Source organism: Bombus terrestris, chromosome 16 (assembly GCF_910591885.1).
Source record: "Bombus terrestris chromosome 16, iyBomTerr1.2, whole genome shotgun sequence".
In the NCBI taxonomy this organism is placed as follows: Eukaryota; Metazoa; Arthropoda; class Insecta; order Hymenoptera; family Apidae; genus Bombus; species Bombus terrestris.
This window is the reverse complement of record NC_063284.1, coordinates 7,296,176-7,324,162: the sequence shown is the minus strand read 5'-3', so window position 1 is coordinate 7,324,162 and position 27,987 is coordinate 7,296,176. Positions and strand designations below refer to the sequence as shown.

Here is a 27,987-nt window from a genome sequence, read left to right as displayed (position 1 = left end):
CGCGACCGTCGCGACGCCGTCGACGCTCGCCTCGCGGCGCGACGCATCGCGCCATCTCGTCGCTGGCGATCGCCGCGCCAAGCTGCCATGGTATCGTTGAGAACTGGTCGCTGCTTTGCCCTTATCACCGACCGGACGAGGGATATGCGGTTTTATCAGCGGAGATTGTGCGAATCCACGGCGGCTCACGAACCACCGCTTTCAGATGTTTCTGAAATTTACAGCTGCAGGTGCAAATGTTTACAAAACTACAAACGATATTCGTTTGTCCACATTTGTCTACCCATCATTTCTTTGGTCGCAACATTTTTTTTTTACAGCAAACAAACGGATACGGTTTATTTTTTATAGAAACTTGCACTTGTAGTTGTCGAACTTTATATAATAAAAAATTAAGAAACGCGAGTCAATTTAGGTTAGGTTGATCTTTTTCAGTCGTTATAAATGCACAGAGACGATTGGAGATTCGCGAACAAAGAAATCATTATTTCCGACGGATTGGAAATCCGAATGGCGCGTTGACTCGCTTTTTCCGATTAACAGCAAGTTAAAAGTGTCTTTTTTATATAGAAGAATGGATGGAAGCAGATTATTTGACTATAATAGAAAGAGATTAGGATTTAGAAAACGTTAGAAAATAGCGAAAACTGAAATGGGTAAGCGATTTTGTGCGGCGAATGTAAGAACGAATGAAAAGGCAGAAATCGGGAAAACATTGTATACGTCGTATAAATAGTTGCCGTACCGAGGCAGTTGCTAAAGCGATCGAACAAACGTATCGGTCGGCCAGGGCAATGCCGTGTCATGCTTTTATTAGACGCGAGAAGCGCGTAAATTTTTATTTCATCGGAAAAGTAAGCAAATATTAATCAAGCTTTATAAATGGGAAATATATCTTGAAGCATATGGAAATTTTCATTTTGTTCGAGAATATAATAACTGTAATATGCAAATTAATCGATACACCAATTAAGAAATAAATCACCACCTCTTGGAGAATCGGGGAATTAACTGTACTGTAAAATTGGTTTTTTCCACCCATCCTCGGCTCTCATTTTCTCGCCATCTATAGAAACACGTTTGATTAAATTTTTTCCGATTAAACCTAAGAATCGTGTCATTGGTTTTTTCTAAAAGTCCATTTTTATAAAAAGGCTCGTACACTCAATTTATTTATCCGCCATTGGCAGAGTACTCGGTCAAAGTTTCGTTGAATTTGCTGGAGTGGTTTGAGAGAAAATGGGTCACGAAGTTGGCCAATGTTAGACGTGGATAGAATTCCGTTGTGAATTCCCTTAACGTTATACCGTTATGAATTATGAGTAATTATAACCATCTTTACGTAGAGAACAGAAGAATCGTTCGCCCAATTTGAAAGCAACGAAATTCGAATTCAGCACTTGAATATCGTACTTAGTTAGGTAAAATCGTTAAAACCTTCGTAACGTGCAACGAACTTTCGTAAAAGTTGTTGGAACTTGGAACGAAGACGTGGAAAGATAAGCGTCAACGGAAATACCCGTTTTAATTCGTTTACCCGGTTGAAGCGACATCTCTGCGTAGCTAGTTATACCCGCTGCTGGTCGCTTTGCCGTGTTACTTCCGGTTGCACGCTCAAAGCTGGATGGTACAAAAGAAACAAAGTGAGAGGAACGGGGCTAAGTTCGATCACATCGAGTCTCGTTCTCATTGAAATCCGCTTTTCGGTGTTAAGGACGTTCGATTCGATTGCTAGTCGTGTTCCTCGAATTAAACACGCATCTGATGTATCGAGATGTCAATTTAAAACTCCTGTTATCGCAGATAAGTATATGGACATTTTGATCGATGTTTATTACCAAACCGTTATTTTAAGTTTTTTTTTTTTTTTTTACAAAGAATCCTTCAGTAAGAAATTTCTCAAAGTACAAAACGATTAAACGATTATATGACTTTCAACTCTCCTAATTACGAATAACCATCATGAACGATTAACATTTTTTTTTCGCCAACAATAAAATTCGGCTCGTCGGTAATGGTTACCGGTAACGGAACAAAATTCCGATCATTTTACCGGCAACGAAAATTCAATTTCCGTCGTCGATAATGGTTATTCGTAAGCAAAACAAAATTCCGCCATCGATAATGATTACCAGTAATCAAAAAAGTTTGGATCATTTGTAATGGGTATTCGTAATGAAAGTTTTTTAATCAGAACAATCAACTTCTTGTACGATGACTTTTTAAGTGACCATTATAACTGTTAACGAATGAACAAACAGTTGATGTCTACTAAGAACATAGAATTAACGACAGGCTAATGATTAAAAACGATGCTTCGTATCATAGTTAATTAAATTACAAGTATGACGTATTAACACGTTCACGTCGGCGTGCACCGCCGGTGGCTCATGCTCGAGTTTCCCATCAGACAGCGTGCACCACCAGTGGCTCACGCTCGAGTCTGCCATGAGGCGGCGTGCACCACCGGCGGCTCACGCTCGAGTTTCTCATCAGACAGCGTGCACCACCGGTGACTCACACTTGAATCTTCCGTCAAACGGTGCGTACCACCAAAAATGTAGTTTAGCAACTAGAGAAAATTGCCATATAGTTGAAAATTTAAATAATAGGGAATAGAAAATTTCAAAAATAGAGAAACACAAATAGCAGCGCTGGTGTGAACGTGTCAAATAGTGAACAAGGTGATGGTTACTTGTACACAGGAAAATACTCAAAATGTTCGAAGCGGTAATTAAAATTAAGATTTCGTTCTACGAAACTCTGAAACAATCAATCCTAATTCTTAAGACTTTGGTTCACGGATTCGCTATATTTTGGCTCAGACTACGTCTAATTCCAAATTCCGAGAAACTCGTCGAAACTCGCGCGCTTTGTACTAAATACACTGCCACTAAATACGTCGAAAATCCGTTTAAAATCGCGTTAACGTTAACGCGGTGTTTGAGTGGCGCGAATTACGAGCACGCTTCGACGTCGAGACGTCGGGTAGCTGCCTGAAAAAACGGTTGGAAAAGAGGCGGTGACGTTGCGCAGACAGAGCGGCAAAAGAAAGAAAAAGAGGAAAAAGGCAAAACGTGGCCCGGGGTGAAGTTAACGAGAAGGAAGGAAGGGCGGTCGACGTATCCCTTTCGCGCGCCGAAGAGCAGCCGGAAGGGAGAAGAGGCCGATGCCGTGGCCGGGGCTGAAATTCGAACCTGAGGAAACCCGACAGACGCCACGTCGATTCCAGGGGTTAAGTTAAGCTCCTAACGCCTACTTACTTAGCCAGTTAACTGCGTTTGACGAGTATACACGTCAAACAAAAACTATTTCGCTACGTTTGACGTATATACTCATCGTCGCTTCTATTTATTTACGCACTCCATGACTTAACTCCATGAGAAATTTCTAAAAGTAAATTCCGCAGTTAATTGATTAAACACCGGCCGGTAAAACTTGAGCGACAGATCTTAGTTTGCACAGAACAAAATCACCGCTAATTTATCAAGAAAACGGGACGATCTAGCCGATAAATAGGACCGCAAAAGTATTCGAACAGACTCTGCGCACTGGAAAATTGAGAATTTCCATACGTCCAATCAGTGACAGAGAATCAAATCACCGACGATAGGTCCAATATCCATACGATCGCCGATGTTCAAACGGACACGAGGCGAAAAACAATTATTTAGAAATTTCCTTCGATGCTTTCAAATCGATCGGTATAAAAAAATTTACGCGACGAAATTTTCTTCCAGAAAGGATAAAAGTAAAGTACATATATCGCTGTGTGTATGGTGGTACGTAAAAATGACACTGTCGCTTTTATCATTTTGCCCGGGAAAATTAAAAAGAAATAAAAGGAAATTAAATCAAGGGGAAATTATTGACCGCTTCGACGCACGGGTGGAAGTTCTAAAAATGCACAAGAGTGTTATATGTATCATCTTCTATGAAGGTAGCTACCACTCGTAGCTACCACTGTACAAAATATTTTATCTCACCAAGTATACAGTGTACAGTGTATATCAGTCGGTATTATGTAATGGTAAATAGAGCTGGTCATAAAATTGATGATTTTTAGGAAATCGTGTGGGAAATTTGCGTAAGTTTTCTCTACTATATAGTCGCATGCGTCGTTTAAAGAACACAGCGATTCCATCGGTCGACCTACCAGGTTCTTCGATTAAAATACAGAGCGTAGTACCATCGAGAGTCGTTGAAGCCTCTTAACGAGAGAAAAGACCACTCGTGGATAGGGTGGCTCTCGAAGAACATTTTTTCAATTACAAAAATTTTAACGCTTTTAAAAGCCATCGAATATTTAGGACGTAAATAAATTAGTTGATTTAAACAAACGAAGAGAAAATACAACAGAGATATAAAGACAGCGCACGCGAGCGCGAGCTGAACAAGCGATAAGAATAAAAAGGAATAAAAAGAAAATGCTGCATAGAGATCTTTAACAATGCATGCACATTCGCACAGCAAATACGCGAGTGTAAGATCGATCAACGAGCAACGTCGGTGCGTATTCTTGATTAGACAAGAATAAAAGACGCCTCTGTGCAGCGTTCTCTTTCTGCTGCATCGCATCCACTTGTACGGTAACATATGGCTCGTATTCTCTATCTTTATATCTCTGTGAAAAAGAACGAAGGATCTGCTTTTAGTAGCGCGCCGTCTTATCATCGGAGGATTGAAATTTAAGCTACACGTTCACCACTCGTAAGTCTGCCATCTATCCATCGATATATCTATATGCGATATATCTATATCTGTATGCGAAAAGATTAAGCAAAATCTACAACGTTTACACGCAACGTTTTTTTGTAACGCATGCAGCTGGGTTCGAAATGGTCACGGAATCGTCGTGTTTCTTAATTTCATTTCGTTTAGCCCTTCTCAAGTTTCGACTGCCTGCAGCTCGCTTAAAGTTGACCGTATAAAAAATCTGTCCAACACACGCAAATTGTTTGCAGCAGATCTCTAGCCTGCTCGGCTATCGTATAATTTCGAAGTTCCATTCGAACCTGGTAATTACACAGGTCAAATTTCAAACAAATCTGCGTGTGTATAGTGACAGTGAAAAACGAGTATCTTACACGTGTGTTGCACAAGTTGAAAGTTGTTTGAAAAGGTATGAAATACGTGGGAATATAAATCAATGAAAAACGTAATTAAATATATATACGAACCTCGTTCTTTACTCTTACTGTAGAAGCTATAAGAACGTTTAGCGCAACTGCGGGTATATTTCGTAGAGATAACAAAGGTAATTATGCGATCAGTTAATGACCCTACTTGACATGCTTTTTTCCACGACTTCGCTATACCATCGCTTCCTATACAAAAGAACGAGACGAGTGCTCGACCGAATTCTCGAAGACGAGGGAAAAGACTGACTCACCGATGTCGTTGGACTGTCGACCCTTGCCATCCGAATTCCACTCTTCCTCTGCAACAATAAAAGGAGATACGAGTCTATTAGCGTGGAAGCTACGAAACGAGAAGATCGTCGACGGACGCGCTAAAAAACGATGGACAAAAGAACGGTTTCGAAAAGTTCGGTCTTGCGGCGTTTCGTTACCTTGCCGTGTACGATACTAATTGGATTCGAATTTAATTGGCGAGCGCGCGACAAACTTCTCCTAATTGGTCGATGAATATACCTTCTTGCGAGAGCTTTGAAAACTTGCGAGATGTGATCGAGCTGTCGAGTTTCGAGCACCGAAAGGTAGCCTGAAATCTTGACCGATCAACGATATCTGGCAACCGAGAGTTCTGACGAAAGCTCCCTTAATCCCATCGCAGGATTAAACGATAATTCACCAGGGATAATAAGAAACTAAGGTTCGCTGTTTCGCCAAGTTTCACCATTATTCGCTAGTTATACAAAAACGAAACTATAATTGTCCAACTTCAATTTGCTGGATAGTTTGTAAACGTTCGACGCTCTTGAAAGCATGGGTCAGAATTCGCAAGGATTAACATCTAGACACGTTAGCAACTAAGTGATTGCAGATTTTGTCATTACCATCTAATGACAAAATCACTTAATTGCCAACCCAATATATCATAATACATGTATATTACGTACATCGTTGACAGTTTCACCCTACGCGTAGCACCAAAATACCACTTGCCCGTCGCTCTCACGTTACCTAAAAGTTCCATTATTATTCAGCCATTCTCATCGTCTATTAATTCATGTACACGTGGCAAGCTCTATTACATATATTAGTCAAGGAACCTTAATTTCTGATCATCCTACGTACGCTTCCTTCCAACTTGACTAGCTCGCTCGCGGGGATAATTGGAAGGCGAGTCGTTTGCCTGAAAATTATTCGGTGCTCGACGGCAACGGCTGCCAGCACAGCTGAAACCTCGCAGCTCGAGAAACAAGGAGAGGAGAGCAGAGCAGAGCAGGATAGAAATGGAGAGCGCGGCGCTTAGCTGCACCCATGAACGTAAGGGCGAGTACGTGTGTTGGTTGCACGAGCTAGGTACATATATGCATCCTACATATTTCAGGAACAGAACACGCTGTTCCTGCAGAGGGACGACGGGCTATGCGTCGCGTAAATTTATAAGGATCCCGCGTTCTCGCTACTTCCGCATTCTTAGCCACGCGGGAGATATGAATTTAAATTTATCGACCCTGTCGACCCATTTTCCCAGAGTTGCAGGGTTAATCCGCGAAGCGGACCGCTTGTCCCCGTAGCCAGGACCTGCGCAAATTCTCAGAGTAAAAGCATAGCCAGTTAGGTTTAGGTCGCGTTACGTAGCTCACTATTCGGCTGACTATCAAGTTAAGTTAGGATAGAGGGCGCGTACAGCTGCTGGTCATTTTACTGTGGTGAGCAGACCCTTTTGTTTTAATTGTTTTTATTCTCTCAGACAGCTGAATAGTCAGCTACATTTTCATCCTCGCGGACATGTGTTCCAAATAGGATCAAGATTTATTTCGATTTTTCTCGGTATATTGGAAACGTTGGCATAGGAAAGGCACTTTTCACGACGCGGTCAAGACGCGAGACGCCGATACGATAGCCTTTTACAAGCATCTGGGATTTAATAAAATCGAGACAACGTTTTAATAAAAGCGCTCTGCCAGATAGCAAGATTTCCATGACAAACATCTCGCGCGAAAACGCCCTCCGATAAACTCTCTTTCCCTCTGAAAGTCCTGCAAAATCTAAAAGTCAAAAGGTCGGTATATTTACGGAATGAAAGAGAGAATGGGACGAGAAGAGGGGAGGAAAAGGATGGCTCGAGGCTATGCCGCTCGCGTTAGCTTTTTCTCTGCTCTCCTCCTTTCAACCCTTTCCTCGTTTCGCGCTCCTCGTAACCTCGTTTACGATACGGACCCGTCGCCGTTTTCGTGTCGCCTAAGCGATCCTCTTTTCGTTCATACGCGACCGCCGGAAGAGAGTCTCGTTACCGTCAGTATCGTACCCTGTAGGAAAACAGGTACATTGATGCGTCAGAAAGCGCAATGTTTCTAAAACCACCTACTTTATAGCATGAAAGTTGGTACGCGACGAGAAACATGAATGGTCGAATGAAATTTTCGCAATTTTTATTCTTAATCACCGTAACAAGTGGGCAATATTTCAAGGGCTGATTCATCATTCACGAACGATGAAAGAGCGCATAAACGCGAGTTTATCGTTTGGAAGGAAATGTTCGCGTATTTTCAAATTACGATAAATGGTTCGTATTTCTCGCAGGGAGAATACCAATTTATATCGCAACCTTCCTCCATCGTTCTTGAATGGTGAATCAGTATCCGATTTAGTAGGATGTTCAACTCGCATTAAAAAATTGAATCCGAATGGAATCGTGAGAACCGACTCTTCTAAAAGTCCCAGAAAATCGACATCAAAGAATTGATATAAACAGAAACAAATGATAAGTGTTAGGTTTGGTCGGACGTTACTTTATCCAGCCGCCGTAAAGAGGCCGCTAGAGACGCGTACTGTGTCACGGATGTACGATTCTAGGAAGAATTAGTGGTATCGGCAGTTCTTTGCAAATATCTCCATAACTAAGGCCGAGCGACGGTTATACGTGTAGGAGAAAGTTGTCCAGAATCATGACCTGAACAACGTATTAACGAATCATCGAAACGAAGATGACCACAGCTTTCTAAATAATTATCTTTTAACCTCTTAGGCACTATGCGCCACTATAGTGGCTCACTCTACTGACTGATACGTTCACCGTTTGAACTAAATGATCTTTTTCATTTGTCTTGCTTCACCCTTTTTTTGCCCTCGCAACGTTTTATAACAGTGTTAGCAATATACAGATAGAATATATAGTCTTTGTTTTTGATACGCCAGTGCCAGGTATCAATTGTTGCTTTTCGTTAATTTAAATATACCATTGTTAGTTGCTGTTTTTAACATGCCGATCCGTATCCTTATAATTTTTTAGAATCTCCAACCTCAAAATGTCGCTTCAAAATAGAAAACGAAGAGCAATTTGAAAAACACTATCATGCTATGAGTATGAAAATTGTGACGTGGGCCTATGTGTCGTTCCGCGCCTTAAAATATATTACACACAATTGTATTCTTAATTATTAAAGTAAATTATTGAAGTTAAAGTCTATGCATCGTATCTTTAAGAAAAATGATAATTTAGTTATCAAAATCTTCATTGCGATGTGCTTGCGTAGAGAAGAGAATTATCCGTCACACATTGCAGTGCTGTATCTCTTACACGTAATTCCGCCGTACCTAAGAGGTTAATCTCTGGAAATGTTAAACTGTAAATAGGCGTAAATCGCGTTCTTACATGTAGATTAAATCGTATACTTAGAAAAGCAAAAAGATATTCGTGTATCTTTCGGGCAAATGTACGTAAGCATGAAATACCATGACTGTACACACTTGAACCACGATAAAGTTATCAAGCTAAATTGCTGCACGTGTCTGCCGGCCTTTCGTCGAGTAGTTGCGGCGAGAAACCTTCCTTAGTAACGCTAAAAATATTCAATTCTCAATTTTTAAAACAAAGAATCGGTTCGGGTAGAAACTGCAGAGATTTGATTATCTGGAGAAACGGAATCGAACATCCCTAATCGGAAATACTGCCCACGTGTTAGGAGACACCCTGTATGTACATTGCATAGACTGCAACAACGAGAGATTAAAAGTTTGACTGAGATCCTAGAGAAAGTCCCTAGATACGTAGTGTTCTCTTCGCAGGAAATATCCGCGTCCGTGTTTCTACCGATTAGACGCCCGCAAGGGAACGAGAAGACTCGAGCGGAGATTAGGCGGATGCGCGAGAAATTCTAGCCTTTCGTGAAACGTCTCGCCAAACGCTTTTTTTCATTCTCCGTTAGATAAAGCTAGCGGAAGTTTTCTTCGGTAGAAGGAAACAAACGAGTCGTTTTCTTTCGTATCGGTCGTCTGTAATCCCATAACGCGCGCAATTTTCAAGTACGTCCGACTTTTTGTCCATTCCGAGGAGATCGGATTTACATCTGAGAAGAGAAAAACCGAACCGATAACTGCAGATTTCGCGTAAATTATTATTCATCGCCGCCAGTGTTAAGGTAGAGAAAAAAATACATGTAACAGAAATATTTCGCAGAATTAACGCTAATCTAAATAATTTTTTACCGTCACGAATGTCTTCTTTTTATCTGCTTATGACGACGAAGAATAATAGAATGCCAGTCATCCTGATTACATGCCAAAAGCTACTATGGAATCGGAGAACTGATTCGACGAATATATCTCACAGGCAATCAAGGACAACATTCGTAATATTAAGAAATTGTTTGACGTTAGCTTTAACCATTCACAATGCTTCCTCTTATATTTCTTTTTTCGTGTATCTTAAAAAGTATCGTAAAAGCATTTACACGAAAGCTGCGTTAAGAATTTGGTTACACCTCTTGTTTTAAAAGTAAGGGAAAATAAATAGGTTTGAGGTTAACCGTGAAATTCTTAGGAAGCGCCGCTATGGTTACCTGAAGATTCGGAATCTGATCCTGGCGTGGGGCTAGCATCCACACTGTGCCTAGATCCCTGGCAACACTCGCTGCACTTGCTGCACATTCTGTCTTGCGACTCAACACTTGAATGAGCGGTATATCCCGGACAAGGATCCTGTTCACTTTTTCGCACTAGATGCACCCACGCGGCGGTGTATCGAGACGATCGGTTATCGATAGACGGATGGTCTCATCGTTCCGTGAAAGACAACCTGTCCGAACAGCAGCCGGGAATTCCGACGATCGATCGACACCGCCGTAACCACTCGATTTTCTCGACCACTACCACCACCACCATCACCACCACAAACACTAACGCGGCCCTTGAAACCCGGTCAATCTGATGGAAAACGGTTTTTTACTCCTGGCATTGGTTCGCCCTCGCGGTCCTGCCCTCTATCGGCCGCTCAACCAACTACAATCGAGAATCGCGATTTTGCTCGGCATTTCGAACGTCAGATGCCAATGACGATGGGATGACGAACAAATTTATTAAACGATGTTCATTCTCGCGTTCATTTCTCCGTAATATTATTTCAAATTCTATCAAGTAACGAATCATAGAAGAATAGTAATGAAAATACAAAAATCTCCTAACCTCTGATCAATATTTAATAACTAAAGGGTCAATCGATATTTCTTTATCAGCAATCTGTGTCGAGTTTATGGATGAATAGTGTGTCGCTTACCTCGATAATCGAGAGCTACCTAACGAAGTTTTTAATATGTAGGGAAAAAGATTTTCCAATACTTCGTCGTTTGTCAGATTTATCGATTTAAGTCTAATCGTAAGAAAGGAGGAGTTTATTTCAAACGTCCGAACAGAGTAGGTGTCCAAAAAGACGTAAAATAAGGTATCTTGCACCGTGCGATACAATCTTATATCTCGAGCGAGAACTTCGGCAGTTTCAAAGGGAGAAAGTTTCCCAGTCGAAGATCCGCTCGAAGCGAAGCGATCGAACCGTAAAGAAACATACGTCGTTCGTAATTACGATCAAGTACCTCTCAAATCCAGTGACGCGTAAAATTAATTGTCTCTACGTTGCAAGTTTAAGCTCACGTCGCTCTATAGTCGTGTTCTCGAGGCAACCTCGTGAACCAAAGAGATACGACTGAACGTATCTGTGATCCGTGTGCTGGTGAATTTGTACCGCGGAATCTATCCTACACGTACAGGTAGTAACGGGCTAAAGGCAAAGTGGCTGCAGAGATTAGTTTCGGTATGGAGAAACGCGTCTTCCGACCGCTACCAGCGTCGTTAAAACGTTGAAATTTTCCCATCGGGTCGAGGCAATTTACTCTGGTGGAAGGAAACACAATAATTGAAGCGAAATAGAAAGAGCGGTTGGACGTGGACACGGGGTGGAAGGGCGCGGCAGAGATCAAAGTAACAAAGCAGGAAGAGGAGAATCGCGGTTAATCGTATATCGGGATAAACGAAATTCAGAGATATCGGGCTGAGCTTAAATTGAACGTTGTTACGAAACGTAATACGATCCGCTGTGCTGCGAACGACATGAAATTAACTAGTAACCCGGTTCGGTGGAGGAACAACGACGAATCACCTCGTTGCGCTCTCACGGAAATCGATCGTCGAACGCAACGATGGCAATTCGCAATTACGCGAGAGGCATTTTGCGGGCCAGCCCGTACACCCGGAGACTAATGGGGTTGGGGCGGCGGCGGTGGCCAGGGGGTGGCGATGACGCGCGCGCTTCCGCCACCTCAAATTCGATGTAATTCGGTGGCTGGAATTCGCGCAACTGCGCGCCAACGCTGGATTTCCATAAACGACCGGTCGAAATTCGTCTTGGAACTGGGTTAAGCGGCGTGTCCATTGTGACGGCCTATCGTCCATCGAACCATTCGTTGCCCTTTAATCGTCATTATCATGCAGCCGATGATTTGGTTAATTGGCTGATCCTACAGTCAAGTGTACCACTGAACTAACAGCTGAGCATTTCGCGCCAGTCAGTTTTTATCGCGGTGAACGTTAGAGCCAAATAAAAACCGTTACTTAGCTTTCGTGATACAAGCGGAGATTATAAAAGAACGTAACTGTATACTGCATTCTATACTGTGCGTTTCAAAAGTATTCTACTCGGTTCGATGTACCGTTAATTCGAGTTCGATTATGGTTCTCCACTGCAAGCGAATTCTTCTCCGAATCCACTGGTCCGTTCGTTATTCAAGGAAAGATGGTGTTGCACGATGTTTGCGAGGAATATGACGAGAATCGATAACATCTCTCTTCAAGGATGTAGGGTGCGGTGGGACGATGAGACGAGCGAACGTTTCCTCGTGGCAATTTGCGAAATCGCAGAACGAGGCGCGATCACGTGACTCTTAAGTAGCGATTAAGCTGAAGTTTGCAACAGACGCAGAGAGAAGCTAGCGACGTCTGTTCTCGAGTCAGCGACTTTCTTTCCGCGTTCGACTCTCGGTTAAGAGGCTTACTGAACGAGAAACGCGGAATAGAGCAAAGGTTGGCGAAATGGTTGGAAAAACTAGGCGAGATTCTCGACGATCCGCCACCGATTATACATCGCGTGTAAGTCGAGCTGGAATAATCTCCTCGCCAGAATAAGCAACGCGAGTATAGTGTTCGTGTCGTACGGTTTCATCCCGATTACCATAAACGCGCGTTTCCTCGTAATAACGTTAATTACGGACTAATAACGGGTCCGTCGAAAACGTCGGAACGAGAGAGAACAATCGATCGCTGTTCTGCAAGCCCGGCCAGGTGTATTCGGCAAACTGCAAAGGCCGTAATTAACCAATCGGAATTATCCCAAGTACTATTTGTGGTTTGAATTACACAGAGTAAATTGAAAAAGGTTTCCTTGGAATTAAATTAAAATTTACCGCTGATGTACATTCATGCCCAAAAATCTTAGCATAGCTTTCATTTTTGATAAGGACTTCGATATTTCACATATATATATTATGAAGATAAATTGTACATTTTTGTTCTTAATCTTTTATCGAAACATTTTATTGCTAAAACTCTGCTGATTCTAGTATCTGATTACCACGTAAATAAAGCTTTAAAATATAATTCGTATAATGTTCTTCAAAATTGATAAAATGTTGCAATGATTCTATAAGAAATAAATGTTGGTAATTATCTGCATTTTTATATTATTGAGTTGGCAACTAAGTGATTACGGATTTTGTCATTAGGAGGTATTAACAAAATCCGCAATCACTTATTTGCCCACCCAATAGGGGTACATCTAGCGTACCTACTTCTATGATTTTTAAATACGTTACAGAAGTCAACATTTTGCACACCTTTTTCTTCTACATCTAACCGTCGCTCGTTCTTAGTTTCCGAGAGAATCGCAGAAATCTGTCGCTACCATTATGGTGAATTCAGCGTACAATTGCGCAAAATGACATCTGATTCGAATCCATATAAAATCTATATAAGCAAAAGATAAGAATTTAGGTTCAGGTAGGTTGTTATTTTATCCGACCGCTGTAAGGCACCCGCCGACTAATACTAGCGACAATTGCAGGTAGAATTCGCTGTACGATACCGACCACTGCTGTTTTCCCAATATCTCGGAAATGAAGGCCGAGCGGCGGTTATACGTATAGGAAACATAGTGCAATATGGTGGAAGAAATATAGAAGATAGTAGCGTAAAATGTTGATTTCTACAACGTATTAAAAAATCATGGAAGTCTATGAGCTATGGAAGTCTACTTATAAACAATTAACCGAAAAGTAGAATGTGTTGTGCGATACAAAATGACTGTTTTTTAAGTAGGTCTATAAACTTGAACAGAACGTAATTTATGGCACCCTTGAGTATTTAACTTTCTCTTCTTGCGGTTGACGCTGGCAGAAACCCAACGATCGTTGAAAGCTTCGCGTTTTCTTGCACGGTGCGCGTTACGCGAGATGCCGAAAGAAGAGCCGCGATATCCGATTACTGGTCGGTGAAGAATAAACCGATCAGGCAGGATGTGATCAATCCGTGGTGTTCTTACACCTTGTGGCTGTGGTGCGGCTTGCGTGCTGCCATCTGTTCGTGCTAATATGCGTGCGTGCGTGCATGCGTGCAAGCCTTAAAATACGATAGATGACGCAACGCGTAAATCTAGAAACGTCCCTGACTTCCGGTAGGATCCATTGGAAGCTAAAGATGCGTGATGGCGCGCCTTCCTTCTTTACGTTCTGCTTCTGGCTGTGGCGCGTGCCTATCGACATCGTGACCGTGTCTAGGGTGAAAGGTCTCTGGTTTTAGGGTGAAAACAAAGCGAAAAAGTTTAGGTGGATGTGTAGCAGCTAAATATTCAGCCGCATGAGAGAAGAAAGCAACGAGAGGCGACTCAGTCGACTAACGGTCTTAATTAACCACAAATAATTTTGTTCCGTCAGTTTGGTAGTTGGCCGATCTGACTAACGCAGTTCGCTGTTCGCAACGCATTCCCAATATCATAAAATATGCTTGCAATATTCAAATTCGGGTAATTTCCGCTGCTACTGGATATATTCGGCCAAATGAAAGCACGTTATGCCTCGTATTGGACGACGAAAGCATAAGAGAATCGAGTTATACCGGGTGTTTCACGTTACCGTGTAGAACGCGTGTGTGGTGCGCGAAGACCGTAAAAGGTGTCGGATTTTTATAACGACAACTTTTTTTCACAGCTTTGATATATCGTGATTGTTAGAAGTTTCTGAGTCAAAACGTAATCCTGTTACCGTTGAGAACGTCGAGAGAAAGAGTTTTGGAGAAGAAAGAGTTGCCCAACAGTGATAGTGTGTGTCGCGTTTCACGACGTGCTATATTCGACAAATTCTTGCGAAAGGAGTTTTATCAGCGCGTAACTGGCAAGCTGGAATCCATGGAACCCTAATGATCTTTCAAAGTAGAACGCAGATTCGAAATTGATACGGAGAGGACTGTTTCGAAAGTAATTGGACGAACGGAATCAGCGTCGCGTTTTCTGTCGCAACTCGGTCGGCACTCGTGCCACGCTGGATAATTGGAGACGAGTCTTTCCACGAGCTTAACTTCGTTTGTGCTCCTCGCGTCTCCTCGTCGCACCACTTCTACCACTTGCTTTTTTCCCTTGTCTCAACGAACGACAAGTTGTCTCTTCTTTTGCACCAATGTAACGAGAAGATCGCGAAATTAATTCGTCCACCGTGAAACTACAAACTCTACTCCTCCCTAGTTGCTTCCTAGCACCAGCCCGCTACTCTCAACATGTTCGGTCGTTAAACCAAATTAATCTGTTCGTAGTAATTTTCAATTCGAGTTCAGAGTTACGAAACGCGTTGTGCATTATTGGTGCTATAACACTACAACACTATAGTGTTGTGCATTATTAGCAAGAGAAATTGTTTAGGTGTTTTAAAGCGAGAACGAATGGTTCATATTTCAAACAGTATATCGACCAAACCGCGTATTAAAATCGTTTCTTCTTATAAAATGCAACTAATGAAATATCAGTAACCGAATCGTATTAGTTTCAACAATTTTAGTTGTAGAACGCGACGTACGTCTTCGCGTAACGAGAATAAATGTTACGGCTTTGACAACATTGCACGAGGCCGTGGCATTTTTTCTCGCTTATTTCCACGCAATTTAATATCATGACATTTAGTTGGTCATGAAGCTACCGACTAAGGTAGGCAAGTACTTCTAGTTCTGTCAGCCATCCATGTTCTTAGAAAAATTGTAAATTCATAACGCGAACGTCATTGTTAATGTTGAATTTTCGTGATAAAAAAGCCGGCAAATGTAAGATGAGACACGTCACATTTACGACTCGTTTTGGTGCCAAATTACACGCGTAACAAGAACACGAATGCGCTTCACCACGAAACATCATAAAATAACATTAACACAAATGGTGATCGTAGTTTGATCAAAGATGTAGGAAAGACCAATTCGCGAGGTTAATCTGAATGCGCGGACAACATGACGTTGCGGAGACGTCGTGCACGTAGTGAGGACACCAGGTTTCGACTTGGACGAGTTGGTCGCGACTCGACGAACAAAACCTAGCGAACGAGGGGTGGGGTAAAAGGAAGGAAACGCAGTAGGAGGAAGAAGAGAAGAAAAGAGGCGGTAAGAGCAAAATGAAACGAGACCACTCCGCTTACTAACTGCCGTTCTTTCTCGTTCGCGACGCTACGATTCTTTTTGTCTTGGCGACGCGCCGTACCTCTTCACCGGCCTACGAGTAGTTTAGAAGAGATCGTTAACGCCGCTGAATGCACAAGACGAAAAGAGGGACGCGACGAGAAAACCAACAACCAGGAGCATCGCGTAAACGCGATGAATTGGAAACTGCGATTCGACTTCGCTCAGAAGAAATTCCTTTTCCTTGCGAACATATCGTTAGATGAATCATCGTCCGCGACCAATACGACATCTACGAAGGGATAAAATAACTTCTAGCGTTTAAAGTGTGTTGCCCGGTTTATCGAAAGCAATTTAACGTTGTGTTCGCGCGGCCGAGACGAACGACCGAAACGCAGCCTCTTCATAAAATTTCCGTGATTAGAGTTTCTTTTTATCGATCGTAAAATCGAACGACCAGATTAAATCGAAAAGAGCACTTATTTTAAACTTAATACGATCATTCGTTGGAAAATAACGTCTCGCAGCTTCGAACGATTGGAAAAAAGCTAGTGGCTGTTAATTACGGTCGCCGCGTTTCTCTGCCGATGCCAGACGTCGTTTTATCGTCGAGGCGAATCCGCGGGGCATTTGGCGGAAAGAGGATTGCGCCCTGAGCATGCTATGAACAAAGAAAAAGAGAAAAAAAATGAAAAAGGGAGGAGGAAAAAAAGAAACGACGAGACGCGCTTTTCGAAGGTGTACGCCATCAGAACGAACAGAGAGTTGGGATATAAAAAGAGTCGCGGCGACGACGACGCCGGGCGTCGCGCCTCTACCGATGCAATCGACACGCTTGCCAAAGGGAGCGGAAACGAAAGCTTTCGTCCTGCAAATACGATGCATACGATTTTCCTCGATTCACGACCGATGATTATAGTCGAACCATGATCTCTTCTTTGGATTTTTTATTTTAACCACATTTTCATAGAGAAACATAACGTGAAATGGGGTAGCCTGTAGCAGAAGTTAGAACGACAATTTCCAACTCTTTTATGGTTGCTCGCTTTGTTCGTGCAATACTCGATGCGTGTTAAAGTCGAACGTCACCTACGTCGTTCTCCTACAAAGATGATCTTCGAAATGGAAGAAAATTCTCGTAGATCGAGAAAACGATCCTGCCATGGATCTCGTTCTCGTTTCTTCTTTTTTTTTTTTGTTTCTAGTGCTCCATTTTAAAGCGAATCGACCGAGTACGCGCAACTTTTGGAGCGTGAAGGAACGCGCGAGTCTACTTCGCGTCCACCCGAATGGGCTTTCTACGGGTCAAGGACAATCGTAACGTGCCGTATAGCGCTACCAGCAGGGAAATGGTTTATTTTTAAAATCACCACCACGTCCATGCAAATTTGCAGAGTAAAAACTGCCGGATCGCCGATCGATCGTCTAAATATAATACAACGTGCCTTCTCGTGTCTGTCGCGGCCGGGAAACCGAGAAGCCGAGAAACCTGTCGGAGAGCATATTTGTCCGTCGTTTAATCGTCACATAGACAACGACTAGGCAGGAAAACTAGATTTTTAAACGAGGTAACTTGATCCAAACTGCAGCACGACGTATGCGAATCGACGGCTAAAAAATTAACACGAATGAGCTTATGTCGTGTCTTTCTCGTGTGATTTTCATGTCGTACAACCTTCGGATTATCGTAGCCAGCGGATGCATTTACGTTAGGAAATTATATTAGGAATTTATACTTGTGGAAACGTTCAAAAATATCGCACAGATTTAAACGGCGTACAACTGACTTTTACGGATCCGAGAAGTTGGCGTCGACAAAGCGCAAACTTTTGTAAAAGAGCAAACGACATTCGCTCGTTCGCCCTTTAACACGTTGACTGCCACGCGTGTTTTCAATGAAATCTCCTTCAGGCCACGAGTGCCGCTATACCAAGCGTATTCTGTTAGACTGCCACCGATATTTTAGATAACTTAAAATCTATGCCCTAATTCGTTACAATGTCGAAGGGAAAAATGGAAAACTTATTTCTTAGTGAGTCAAATAGCAGTGAAAAAGAAAGCTTTTACGAGGTTTACAAAAATTCGGATAATAGCAATGAGGAAGAAATCAGATTTCCTAGAAATAGAAATATAAATAGAATTACATCGTCTGATTCTGATTCGGATATTGATAAATGCAATCGTAGTGACACTGAATGTAATGAAGATACTGTTGACGAGATTTTACAAGAATTGGTCATTGAGGAAGAAAGAAGAACTGAAGATACAGAGGAAAGTGCAATTCAGTTTGGTGAATGGAATGAATTTAGTGGTCGACAGAAGTCATTTTTTTCCGAGACAGACGGCCTCATTAGACAATTACCTGGCGATGTTAATCCATACGATGTGTTCGAGCTGTTCGTTAATGACGAAATAATAAATTTACTTGTATCAGAAAATTGCAACAAGGAAGGATGTAAATATTAGAAGATTTAGAGAATTATTCGCTGCAAAATTATTAGGGTTGTCTGAAAATACAAAAAATCCTTGTCTTCCACGAAGTCAGCATAATATCGCCGTTCGGAAAAATGATTCCGGAAGAAGCATTAGACGCGCATGCAAACTATGTTATGCACATAAAAGACGTCGAACGGACCGATCAAAGACACGGGAGAATTTAAAGAAAACAACAACTTATTGTCCAAATTGTCCCGACCAAACTCAGCTTTGTATAGAATGCTTCAAGCTTTTACATTCTAAATAATTTTCTTAATAAACCATTTTCGTATTACTTTTATAACAATTCAATAGTTTTATTACTTCCTGTGGAATATCTTTTCAAATACCTACGACGAACCTTCGCGAGTAGTCAAATAAGTGTCGCCCGAATACGGATGACGCGGTCCTGTCAGAAACTTTTCTGTCACCCGAATACGGGTGACGTGACAGTCAACGTGTTAAAATAAAATTACGATCAAACGAAAGAATTCTTCATCGACATAGCCGCGAATATTTTTCATCGACTCGTAAGTGGAACACGATTGTCCACGATTTGTCCAACGAATAATTTTCGTTTGTCCGTTTTCCGGAAGACCGACGAAAAGATTTCGATTGGACAGATCGTGGACAATCGTATTCCACTTACGAATCGATGAAAAATGTTCGCGAGAGCGTCAATGACGAATTCATTGACCCGACGGTAATTTTATTTGAAAGGATGGACGAACGAACGCTTTTAGAAAAATTTGCAGATGCAAAGTTCACGGGTCTGGCTTCTACGTATCTGACGTGGGTGGCAACGGTGCGTGCACTATAACAAGATACACAAGCACACTTTCGCGTGCTATAGGCTATCGTTCTATTTATCTGGATCCGATATAGTTGATCCATTTTGTAGATCATGCACTCTGGTGAATACTTAGAAGGCTGACAGAGTCGATACGTTTGCACGTAATGGCAAGTTGGTTGAAAACCGAGCTCCACTGGGGGATTGAACGGTAATTTCATAAAATATAACGCGTCTGTGTGAACGTTATTTTTTCAGGCCGTTCCATCTACGCTGTCTCCCAAGAGTATTGCCACTGTAGCACAACTTAACCGCCGCTCTCAATGCTTTTGAGAATAACCGTATGTACAATGTACATATTTTATCGTCACGTCCATGTAATTTCTGTATTCTTCGTACACATCCTAGGCTTCTCTCGCGAGCGATAAATAAATAACTAGGAAAGGGAAGAATAACGAGCGTTCACCGAAGCGCTGTCGGATACGCCTTCGAGTTGGGTCAAGGACACATGCGATGAATCGTCTCTCGTCCGCTATTTAACCCTCGCATCCGTTACGCTATCCGGTCGTAGAGACGCGATTCTATCGCAGCAAGAGGAGGATGAATAATCGACAGGCGCGAAATGTCAAGCGCGCCAATTCCCAATTCTTCCTGTTCCATCGAGGAAACTCGCCACTTAGCTGAATCTGGTCTACACCCAAGGACATGGAGCGTTTAAAGTGCACGAATCAAGGGAAGAAGATGGGACGAGATACAGACGCGTTTTAATAGAACACCGTGGGGCGGATAAAAGTTGGCAGAGACGGCGGCGGAAGAGGAAAGGCGGAGCCGCGACGGCAGAACCTGTTCTTCTCCCTCTCCTATCTCTACATTTTCCTCTTTTAACGATAGACTTCTTTCTACTTCTGTCTCTATCAAAACATACACGAGCTTCCTATGGATGATCGATCGGAGGAGCAATCGTACGCAGAAATATCTCGCTCGATGAACCAGCCACTCCGCGATCGCGAAGCAACGAACTTGTCTCGCATCGTCCGGAACGTCGCGCACTGTCGGCTCGAACGGACGGAACTCGAGTCGACACGTTCGATCTGCCGATGGATCGGTTCGAAACTCGCGCTCTACGAGTTGGCGTTCACAGTTGCAATTGCAGGTTGGCTGCCGATGCGACGCAACGCCAACTCCCACACCGCCAGCCGACTCGCCGTCCGCATGCACACTGACACTGACGCTCCCTACAAGCTTGCACCGCGTTACCCTCTTCTCCTCACTTCTCCTCTTCTCTCCTCTCCTCTCCTCTCTTCTCCTCTCCTCTTCGCTCCTCTTCTCTCCTCTCGCTGCTCCATGGCGTTCTGCGTTTCCTCCAACTCCCTCGCACTCGACGTTCTTCGTTGCTTTTGCAGTCCGCGCGCTCTCCATCCTCTCCTTGCCGACTCCGTCACCCTTCCATCTGTCTTTCTGCGTCATTCACCTCTGATCTTCTCTCTTCATCTTCAACGTCTTTCGTTCCGTTCTCCGTTCCATTGCTTCCCTTTTCTCTTTTTTCTTCTCTCCTCTTCTTCCGCTGCCGTCTCCGACTTCCGGTTTCTCGCGCATCGATTAGCCCTTGCTGGTTCGCTGCCAATCACGTCGTCTCTCCCTTTGACCTCGATCTTCCTTCACGAGGACCTCGCGTAGCATTCGTACGAGCGACTGCTGTACCAACGAACTCGGATTTCCAACGATACAACGTTACAGTAATTTGGTCGTCGCGGTCTATCAACGACGAAACTTCACATTTTCGGATAGATATGGTAGGTTGTCCGAAAAGATGAAGAAAATCTGTCGATGGTTTTAGAACGAAATGTTTTAAATCATCACTGTGTCTTGTCATATTATTTATTTTATGTTTAGCACATAACATTCAGGATTTAAAGATTTCTGACATATAAAAACGTTTTGATGAATTTTTAGTACAATTAATGTCATCTTTCATTTTTATTCGGAGCTATAACTGATTTTAGTTTTCTATTTATGTAAAATGAATAAGAATCAAAATGTTCATTTGTTGAGATAAAAACTGTTATGTTTGCGAAAACAAAGCAACGGTAATGCGTGCATATTCTAACAGATAGGTGACGACTCGCATTATTATATGAAAAAGTATCGTAACAAATATTAACAAGACAGCTAATGAGTTTCATTTGTTTATAATTATATTTAGCTATATATTTATTATTTTAAATCCGCATGTTAAAAAACTGTATAATCTACATTAATTTTGCTCATACTGAGAACACGTAAATTTAATTTGAAAGGAATTTTTGACTAAATAATTAATGGAAAGGCTGGTAGTGAAGGTATTTGGTTGTCCGAAAAGTTTCTTTCGTTTTACCAGGAAATAATAGACGCACAACGTTTCTTCTTTTATATTATTTCGTCGAATTACGTAGGATTCTTTTTGTTTTGTTGAGATAAACACCGTGACATTTCACAGACTTGGTTTCACGTTTGTACGAAGGTCAACTGTTATAAAAAACACGTTTGCGAAAGAAAGATACTTTCCGGACAACCTAATATATTGTACAAGATAGAAAAATATGTAGATGTTAGATATTCAAATAAAAAGGGCTTGTGACTTTATGCGTTGGATTTTTTCAACTGCCACAGACCAGTGGAATGAAAGATGTCGATCTTCTGTCTGTTAAGGGACCAAGAAGACTTGGCCGAGTTTTATCTGTTATTATTAATATTATTTTATTTATTATACTATTATATAGTATTAATCGACGTACGTGTAAAATTTGCTTGCAACAGAGACGAGGTTTCCATCAATTTTTAAAATGGCCTTAAACACACTAACATTGTATGCTATATGAAATAACGTAAATCCTTGGGGTAAATAAGACGATCGATTATGGAAAATCGAGTTTATTTTAAGAATAAATTAAATTCTATCCAATAACAATTAATAGCAAATCTACTACAAATTTTACCTGGAAATCGATTTTCTAAGTCTTAAATTAATCTGTTCAGTAAAATGGCTGCCGGTAAAACAAAGCAAAAGTAAAATATGTCGGTTGGCGGGAAGTTTGAATTCCATAGAATTTAAATATAAATTTATATAAAATTTATCAAAAGTTTCCTACTTTTTCAAACAGAATTTTGCTACGTAATGATATCGAACGTAATTGCACCATCGCAGCTGCTTATCGCTGCAAACTGTTCGATCGACGCTAACCGCGCAATTGAATCATCTTCGTCGTCTACTTTCGAACGGAAGTTGGTTTATGTCGTTGGTAGGGGCGGTGATCGGTTGCTCGACTTTTTATTCGATTCCAGCGTCGATTTACGTATCCTCACACCCCATTGTTTCGACCCACCGCGCCGCGAAATACGAAACGGAGCGGAAGCGGCCCCAAGGATTTGTTTCCTGCGCTCCTATTTCACACATTGCCTGCTCATTCCACGTTTTTCTCTTCTCGGCTCCTCGCTACGAACTAACGCCATAATCACGTCGGCTGCGCTACGCTTTTTCCAACGAGTCAGTTTTATCAGAACAAATTCTACGTTGTTTGGTATTTTATAAAACAAACGATTAGTCGATACGATTGATAGATTATTTTGTGGGTTTACTTTGTTCATTAGGTTCTACGCTGTATCAGTGGGTGTGCTGATATTTAATAGCCAGTCTACTTAGATGCAAAATGAAGAGACGCGTCATGGAAAATCGTCGCTCTTCCAGCTACGCGAAACAGTCTAAAGAAACTAAACGGTTGACGAACAATTCACGAGATTCTTAACTTTCGTCGCTGTTTCATCCCTTCGTTTACCTATGCGATGATATCTGTTGGGGAAACGAGGTCAAAGGACTGGAAAGCAACGTCCTCGCGAGCGGAGACGTTGGCTTCCACCCAAGCTACGACTCGATAGCTGGCGAGTTCAAATTTTCAGGCGACTGTAACAGAGAGTCGTGAAACGTCTTCGCAACAGATTTTCCAACGGATTATCGCGAAATCTTTTTTATTACGCAAGCTTATCTCCGTAATCCGCGAGACAGTCGGAAACATTGAGGCGGACAAAGATAGTCGTCCGTTTATAAACTGGTTTCTAGCGCGTCGATCGTAACGTTGAAAAGGAAGAAACGAAAGGAGCGATGCGCAAAACAACCTTGAAAAATCCTCAACAGATTAGCCGTGAACGTTGATCGTGTTCACCTGGTCGTAATTTTTATCCAAACGTTCCCATTCCACCGGAAATATTTTCGTCAAATTCTCTTCATTGACCGCGAGAAACGCGATCGATTCTCGTAACCCAGTTCTTCTTCGCGAACGTAATAATTCGTCGAGCTTTTCCTCTCGGAAAATGCGTCCGCCAAGCTGGCGAGAAAATAAGAAGATAGAGAAGAGAAGAGAAAAGAGGAAAACGTAAGTAATAAGGTGGAGAATTTGTGAGAGCGCTGGCTAAGGGTGTAACCCGGTCGATAAACCGGGGTGGGTGCGGTCCTTCCTCATCTCTCCTGCCCCACAGCTCCGACCCCGACCTCGGTCTGACCCCCTCGCCCCACCACAGTCGCCGACCCATCTCTTCTCTTCCACCTTTCACCGACACACGATAACCCACTGAAGAATGCGTGCACGCACCCACCGCTGATATCGCTCGTACACCTACAGTCGTCTTAGCAATTGAACACGGCACATCTATCTGTTTGTTAGTTTCAGGTCGACGGTGCAGAAATTGCACCGTCTAGCTTGGCAACTAAGTGATTGCGGATCTTGCCAATACCACGTAATGACAGAACCCGCAATCACTTAGTTGCCAATCCAACAACACGCAAACTGCGAACGTAAATTACAAGGAAAATATGAAATTCAAACTTGCGAGTAACTAGGGTAACGTAAAAACGTGTCGACTCTTTGGTTATTTCTCTGCTCGTCATTGGAGAAAATGTAGAATGGGATTGTTGTCGTTTCCGAGCAAATCGGCTTTGAAAATTTGACAAATACGCTGGAACTTGATCGATCGCCGATTGGACAGCAGCGAATAATCGACAGAAGGTTAAACTACGTGTGAAAATAAGTGAAAAACGTAGAAGGAGATTGGTTTCGTAAGCTGCTTCCTTTCCGAGGAAGATAAATTTTCGAATGTGTCGTGCACGTGTGCCATGTTCGGTTCTTAACTAAACACATTCGAAGTCTATTTGCGTGAAAACCATGAAAATGTTATTTTACAATTTTATTCTCGCGTAATAAGAACCTTCTGCTGATTGTTTATTCATAGCCAGCCTGTGCTCGGCCTCCAAGTATATTTGATAAACTTCCAAACTCCACTTTATCGGATACGGAAACAACGCGTCACATGGAAAATTTGTTTCTTCGTCTCGACCAGTTAGAAAGCACCACCCTGTATAAACACGCTCCCTACTACACTTCATTTTGCTTTATTCATTCTGTTATTTATTACCTATCCGTTGCTTGTATTTTTTATCTCACAATAAACGCTTTTGTCCCTCGCCTCTGTACTCTTCGCTATTGAACATTGAGCTATCCCTGTATTGTTTGCTTTGCATAAGAAAAGCAGATTTAAATATCCTGTTGCTTATCGAATCAGAATACGAAGCATTTGTCGTAGCTCGAATACACGCGAACAATTTCTCCCTAACAACAACGTTTAATCGCGCGATAGAATTCTGTTCGTAACGTAGACCGGACGATCGCACTTCCTATCACGCGCCTCGACATTTCTATTTCTCTTGGCAACTAAGTAATTGCGGACTTTGTCATTAGATGGTAATGACAAAGCCCGCAATCACTTAGTTGCCAACCCAATATAAACTGTCCATAAAATTTCTTTTCACGTGGAAAATTTGTGTTTGTATCGACCCAACAACTATGATATACACTGTCGTATAGACGTTGGAAAAATCGTGCTGCCTCTTTCTATCTGTTGGAATTGTCTAATTGATACTCTGTTAAGAATAAGTGCAGATGTCCACGTATTTTAGAGCGGCAGTATGCGACTAGAGTCTTACGACGTGAAGTGTATGGCCGACGACGACTGTCGCAAAAGGATTTCCGAAAAATCGAAAGAGGTTGGCCGGAAAAGCGCGAGCGAGAATGATTTACTTTCGAACAAAGTTAACAGCGGGTCGCAAGTTCACAGGCAGGTCGACCTATTTCGCTCGAATAACTAAGCTTTATGGTACCGCAGGGTGGATACTAGCATTTCCATGAAAAAGAAACAAAGATGTCGTGTATCAAGTAGGGAAAAGTAACTCTGTGTCTTTGTACATTTTCATAGAATCAACCATAAAAATGTCAAATAATCTGAACTTTGATTCCCGTGAACGAGATGCCTCGCGACGCGACGAAACTTCCACCTTTTGAAAGTTGACGAGCGATAACAAGATCAGCATCTGTAAATGTCAAGCGTTGTAGAGCAATCTTTTTCTTTCTTTCTTTCCTTTTTTCTCAACATGTGCTTTGTATTCAACGTGTCTGCATATAAACAAAATAGAAAAGAATCTTCCAGTCCGCCAGTAATTCGTACAGTTTAAAATAACAAAGTTGCTGATAAAAATCGACGAAAACCTTTCCCTACTTATGGGCGACAATGTGTATTCTATGAGATTGTCTTCTTTAACGCGACGTATGCTCCGCAAGCGGATTTAACCAATGCGCGATTCTTGTTGTTGCCTTACACCTTCTGATCGCCTTACGAAACAAACGCGAGTCTCGTGTCAATTTATTTCAACGTGTATACAAATTCTGACTGTATTTCTGTGTGTCTTAACTGTATAAAAAATCCGTTTTAACATTTTGACTGCCACGTTGGTCATTGGTGACCGGAGCGCTTCAACTTCTTAAAATTGTAAAAATTGAATGAAAATTGACAGTTAGGGTATTTTGAAAATAACCGATAAATAGAAGATACTTTGAAATAAAAAATGCCCCATTGAACAGTTAAACATTTTTATTAGGACATCAATAAAAAAAAAGAAAAAATGAGAAGAAATTTTGCATCTAAGCACAAATTTTGCACTGTGTTAAAACATTTTAAACAAAAATGTGGCTCATCAATACAATGTGGACAATACGTGGTCACCTTTTTCGTCCGATTCTTAGCAATTTTTGACCCTAATTGTTTAACATTTTTTTATACCACTCTATGCAAAATTTTCGTGCCAGGTACGTCTGCCCTTCTTTCTCCTGCATTTCGCGTCGCCATCTTTGTCGAATAAGTATATTTGAATGGCACTGTGTGGGGTGCATTGCGAGTGCTATTCTAAAATCTGATTGGTTTTTGTTTTTGTTTCTTGTTTACAAAGTATCATCGCGTTTGAAATTCATGTATTTTATAATAACTGTAACGCCCCGAGTCTCACTATAGGCCGTGTTCCTAACCGTTTCCCTTGACACTACAATGTCGCAGACAGATCGTCTTACATGACCGGCGAAATATACACAATGTAGCGATAAGCGCATGGTTGTCGTCAAACAGCGAGTTCTGAAAAACATCGATTCGCCTTCGGGCCGTTATTTTACCTACACAAAGAAGGTGGCATACGTGATCATAGGCGCGACAGGTTGCGAGACCCGAACGTGGGAGGGGAGGTGTCTCCCAGAGAAGACAAAGGAAAAAGTCGAAGGGCAGTCAGTATCATTTGAGAATTCAAACTGAAAGCATCGAGAGGTTCAGAGAAATAACGATATATTCTACACGTTTTGCCTACAACGAAATGACAAATGCGAATGGTTTGTTGAAATAAACGAAGCCTTGTTATAATATGTCGCTATCGACACCAATGAGATAAACGGTCCATTGTGGAAGAACGTTGTCTTACATCGTCAATTTATTATTATTTTGCTATTATATGCTTTGAATAAAAAGATACTTCCGTGGTGACCTGAGCGAAACACGTGATTTCGGTGTGGCAATTAAAATGTGAACTGTATAAAAAGAAAGATAAAGGAACGTAATTCGTTTGCAAAGGATACGATCGCTCGATTAAAATTCAACGTTGTTTCTCTTCCGTTTGGCAAGGGACGATCATAAATGGTACGCCACAGAGGTACGTGGGTTTGAACCAGCCGCCGCTCCTTTATCGCCGACAGCGGAAGAAGAAAGCTTGGCTAAGAGAGGGAAATCCTCTCTTGCACACTCGGCATCCGAGCAAACGAAAGTTGCAGACTTCTAAACACGTAGCTCGACGCCCGGATACAGCCAGGAAACGAGGCGAAAGAAGGAAGCACAGGAGGAAAGAAAAACCTAAGCCCAATCTAAGCGTTTTCGCGGCATCGATCCCTTCGCCCCTCCTCGAACGCGCTTATTCCTTTGGGCTACGACCTGCTCGTTTACTTTTCTAGTTTCTGCTTCTCCTCGCCAACTTCGTCGCTGGGAATAGAACATTACGATTACAATTTTCCTCTTGTTCCTCGCGATTAAACTCTTTGTTACGCAAAGTGAGAAAAACGCGAGCAAAATGTCGAATACAACAGCGCAGATCGAACTCATTTTTTAAATACGTCGATCGAAAGAACATTTGGAAAATAGAAACGCAACTATGGCGATTGATCTACCCGCGTCTACGCGGTAGAATGAAAGAAACTCGAGCAAGGCGTTCGCAGTAACGTTATAAAT

At 42.0% G+C, this 27,987-nt stretch overlaps 1 protein-coding gene and 1 long non-coding RNA gene across 25 annotated transcripts in view; both read right to left on the bottom strand.

Moving 5' to 3' along the window:
- Positions 1–27,987, bottom strand: part of LOC100649948 — a 168,294-nt gene that overhangs the window by 98,572 nt on the left and 41,735 nt on the right. For all 24 annotated transcript variants that reach the window (XM_048413111.1, XM_048413110.1, XM_048413119.1 and 21 more), the window contains exon 3: positions 5,393–5,440. In XM_048413111.1, coding sequence (XP_048269068.1) covers positions 5,393–5,440 — 48 coding nt within the window. The remainder of the gene's footprint in view (positions 1–5,392; positions 5,441–27,987) is intronic.
- On the bottom strand, positions 6,129–20,727 carry LOC125386506. The gene is made up of 3 exons (XR_007226731.1): positions 20,294–20,727; positions 9,974–10,337; positions 6,129–6,146 (listed from the first exon to the last, which is right to left on the bottom strand). It is a non-coding gene; the product is annotated as an uncharacterized LOC125386506 (long non-coding RNA).